General features: G+C 34.7%; 1 protein-coding gene across 1 annotated transcript; it reads right to left on the bottom strand.

The window, feature by feature from the left end:
* Positions 1-440: 440 nt before the first annotated feature.
* Positions 441-2,816, bottom strand: LOC142605992 (transcription factor MYB119). The gene is made up of 3 exons (XM_075777416.1): positions 2,359-2,816; positions 2,107-2,233; positions 441-1,307 (listed from the first exon to the last, which is right to left on the bottom strand). Exons 1-3 carry the CDS (start codon positions 2,814-2,816, stop codon positions 441-443), a joined length of 1,452 nt encoding a protein of 483 aa, XP_075633531.1.
* Positions 2,817-4,178: the final 1,362 nt, after the last annotated feature.

Raw genomic sequence — 4,178 nt, 5'->3', positions numbered from 1 at the left:
ATTAAGACCCATCAACAACATATATATATATATATATATATATATATATATATATATATATATATATATATATATAAAACAGGAATCAAAAGCAGTTGAAAAAGTAGTAAGAAAAAAGAAGACGTGACAGAAAAGAAAAGAAAACAAGAATTCCCTGGAAAATTATTGCATAGTTAAGCTAGAAAACAAAACATAATCACCATTTGTTCACAAACTTCCAACGCATGCATGCAGTAACGCCATCCCCAATCACATAAAGCCCAGAAACCCTCCGCACCCAACAACAAATTATGTCTCTTTAAGTCACATTTCTAAGATGACTCATTAATTCCTACCTACAACTGAGGAACAGGACAGTTCTTTAGAGTCATTGAGATTAAAAGAAAAACAGTATTAGCTTATGTAACCCCTAAGTTAGGAATGGAAGAAGCTAGCTACTGTTACTTCCCTGTGAGAAACTGAGCAGAAGAGACCAACTCTATCAAATCCATCTCTTTCTTTCCATTTGAGGAGTAAGCCTGATCTGCCTGGAAGTCCATGTTGATGTTGTTGTAGTAGCTGCTGTAATCATTGGGAGGCAATGAATTGGCTGAGCCGTTTAACAGGTACGAGAGGTAGAGGTCAGAATACAAGCGGGTAGTGGGAGTGCTACTCTCTTTTGCCTGGAAGTTGTTATTTAATTGCAAGCTTGAGTTTGAAGTCAAAGAAGCAAAGCCACATTCTGTAACATTATCAGTGAGCAGATGATCACCATTGTTTTGAAAGAAATCATGGGGCTTGGATGTTGAAGGCGCCTTATAGAGATCAATGTGAGCCATGACCTTATTGTTGTTGTTGTTGTCAACATGTGGCTGATTGAGTTGGTTTGCAAAAAAATTTTGCATGAAGAGTAGTTCATCATCATATGTTTGGGAAATCAATGTTGAAGAGTCATCAGTGGTGGACTCGGAAAGTTCAGGAATGTAATAGTTCAAATGGTTTGATGGGTCTTCAGAGAGGGTAGAACTGGAGGTGTTGGCTGTGGTGGTGGTGCTTTGGGTGGGTGTGGTGGTGATCATTGAAGTGTTACTCGTATTCTTGCTTTTGATGTAGTCTTGAAGCACAGATGAGTGAGGCTTTCCCTTTTGCCTATCTGACTGTTTGTTCTTTCTCCTTGAATTCTGCCTTCTTTTGGTGGCATTCCAATGGTTCTTTATTGAATTTTCAGTTCTTCCTGGAATGCACTTAGCGATCTCTGCCCATCTGTTCCCAACCTTTGTATGAGCTTCAACTAATATCCTCTCCTCCTCCTCACTCCAACCATCCTTCTGAAACAAATTCACCAACCAGAACAATGGGCATTGAGCTATATCATTGTCTAATCTAAAGAGAACCAAGCTAATCATATTTATTCTAAAAATAAAATAAAATTTTTTTATTAAAAAAAAAACTATAATTGAAAACCCAATGTCACTTAATTTCCATAGAAAGGCATGACATTTTTCTAACGATGACAATGCATTGTCCAGATCCAAAATCACATGAAAGTGAAGACTAGACTAAAGTGGTAGAAAAAATGTGAGGGTGCAATCCGACGCTAGGACCTATGCATGTAAGATTACTAATATATGAACAACAAAATATGTATAGTTGTTAAATGTAAAGTATTTTTCACACACTGATTTTTCTTTTATTAATAAGAAAATAAAATGATAAAAATAAACAAATTTGGAAAGAGTATGTATACGGAACACGATCTTATATGAGCTTTAATTGCATGTCAGGGCGTTACCATATAAATCTAAGCCCTAGGATTTTGATTATTTTCTGGTTGAAATTTTACTTGCCATGGATAATAAAAGAAAGATCTAAAAAGATAATCAAACAGATTTCTTACATAGATCCTTCACAATCGGAATTTAGTGTAGATTACAACGCAATCTATGGTTTTTTCTTGTCGGACTAGACATTATTTATGTTAAATCTGAGACAGGTTTTCTGTTCTTAGATTACCATAAAATTAAGACCTTAAGTTCCAAAATAACTACTATTTGTTAATCACAACATGAATGAAAGATAAACTAAACATACAAACCCCAATAAACTGAATAAGGAGAGGAAATTAACCTTGATATCAGGGCGCAAATGATTATGCCATCTCTCGCGACACTGCTTCCCAGCTCTTCCAGCCAATTTCTCAGCTATCTGTGCCCATTTCCTCACTCCATATTGCTTTACCAACTTAATCAATTTCCTTCAAACCAAGAAAAAAAGAAAAACCCTAAAGTATTTCAGTGTAAAGAAACAAGAAACAAACATGTATATACTTGTAAAAATTTAAGTAAAAGCAAAACATATATATCAAAATTTTTATTTGACCTGTCTTCTTCATCTGTCCATTGGCCCTTGATTAAAGTTGCAGAATTGGCTTTTTTAGCTTTCTTTCCCAAGCCTTTCGAACTCTTCGCTACAACTTTCGATTCTTCATTGAAACCCATGTTAGTGTTTCTCTCATACTTCCAGTTGAGAGGCTCTCGATCCACAAAAAACTCGTCAACAAAGTTAACCTCTTGAACACTCGGCCATGAAACTCCACCACCAATTGCACCCCTAGGTGGAGGAAAATTGCACAAACCGTTGTCCAAAACAAGTACATCTTTGTTCCTTGCAATATTGTTGTGAGTCTGTTGCTGAGAGAAATGGTTCTGACCATACAAGAACCTGTCTATGGCTGTTAATGGTGGACCAAACCGACAAATGGGAGGGTTATTTTGTGAATTTGCATGCCCACAAACACCTCCACCATTAACACCACTAGCTTCACCTCCTTCTGCCATGAGAGAAGCTTGAAAGAGATTGAAAACTAGAAGAGAAAGCTGTATTATAGGCTTTGAAGTTTAGGAAAGTTTTGTGGGTCTTTGTCTTAGCTCGTAGGAAACTCCATAACTAGAGATAGACAAGAAGCTTATAGTAAGCCTTGTAATGAGCCACATGCTATAATAACCGTTGATGATGGAGTATATCCAACGGCTGACAATCAAACTTGAGTGTAACTCCTGAGCTTCCTCCCTAAGACAAAAGTGGAAAGAATTGGGAGAGATTAGTGGGCTGTTATTAAATCCATAATTATTGTTTTTTTTTTTTTTTGTGTTGAGAAATCCATAATTATTGTTAATTCAATTATTAATATTTTTTTAATGAAAATTTCAAATAGTGAGAAATTGGGATTAACTCAAAGGCGGGGAATTGGGCACTCACAAAGTCACGATTATTGTTAATTTTTTTACCTTAACTTGAAAAGACTAGTATGACCTTTTTTTCAACTGTTTTGCCACTTATGAGCGAAGGATGATTTTGACATATCAATGCCATTATACTAGAAGTTTTTTTTACAACTTTAAACAAAAAGAAAACGTGGCAGCTATTTTTATTTATGAAAATTAATTGTAATTTATTAGGGTGATGAAATTTGGGATAAGCAAGCTCCCTCAATTTTCTTCCCTATTAATCTTACACGTGGGTTTAAACACTAATTTTTTTTTTGGTGGAAACAAGAAGGATAGGTTTAAACAGTCTAATTTGTTTTTTTAATAGAAAAAGTTAAGGGATGCTTTAAGAGAATTGATTTAAGAAATAATTTTAGAAATTTTTTACGTGAAAAGAAAAAAAAAAGTAACTTTTTTTTACAATTTTTATATTTCTAATGAAAGTAGTATTATAACTTTTGTTAAATGACTGATTAACAAATACTCTAAAGACAACCGTTAACCGAATCATTTTTTTTATCATGTTTAGAAAATTATCCTAAATCTACCCTACCCCTATCCCAAGTTTTAAACCACAAGTAATGCTAGTACCATCAAAATTGGCACAACTTTGTGCCACAACTTGCCATGTGGCGAGTTGTGATTGGTGAAGGTATGTCAGTTGGCTATGTAGGAACACATGTTCACCAATCACAACTCACCATGTGACAAATTATGACACAAAGTTGTGCCGATTTCGATGGTACTAACATTACTCTTTGAACCACATCCCCCTTCTTGGCAGCTAAATTTGTATGTTGACTCAAGGGAGTGGCTGGGTCAATATATTAGAATCAAAGAGATAACTAAGTTTTTTTTTTTTTTTTTGAGGGGGAAAAGATAACTAAGTTAATAGCAATAACTATTTATTTTACTCATATTTTTAAGCTTTTA

Source organism: Castanea sativa, chromosome 8 (assembly GCF_040712315.1).
Source record: "Castanea sativa cultivar Marrone di Chiusa Pesio chromosome 8, ASM4071231v1".
Lineage (NCBI taxonomy): Eukaryota > Viridiplantae > Streptophyta > Magnoliopsida > Fagales > Fagaceae > Castanea > Castanea sativa.
The sequence above is the reverse complement of the archived record's forward strand: the minus strand, read 5'-3'. Positions and strand labels throughout refer to the sequence as shown.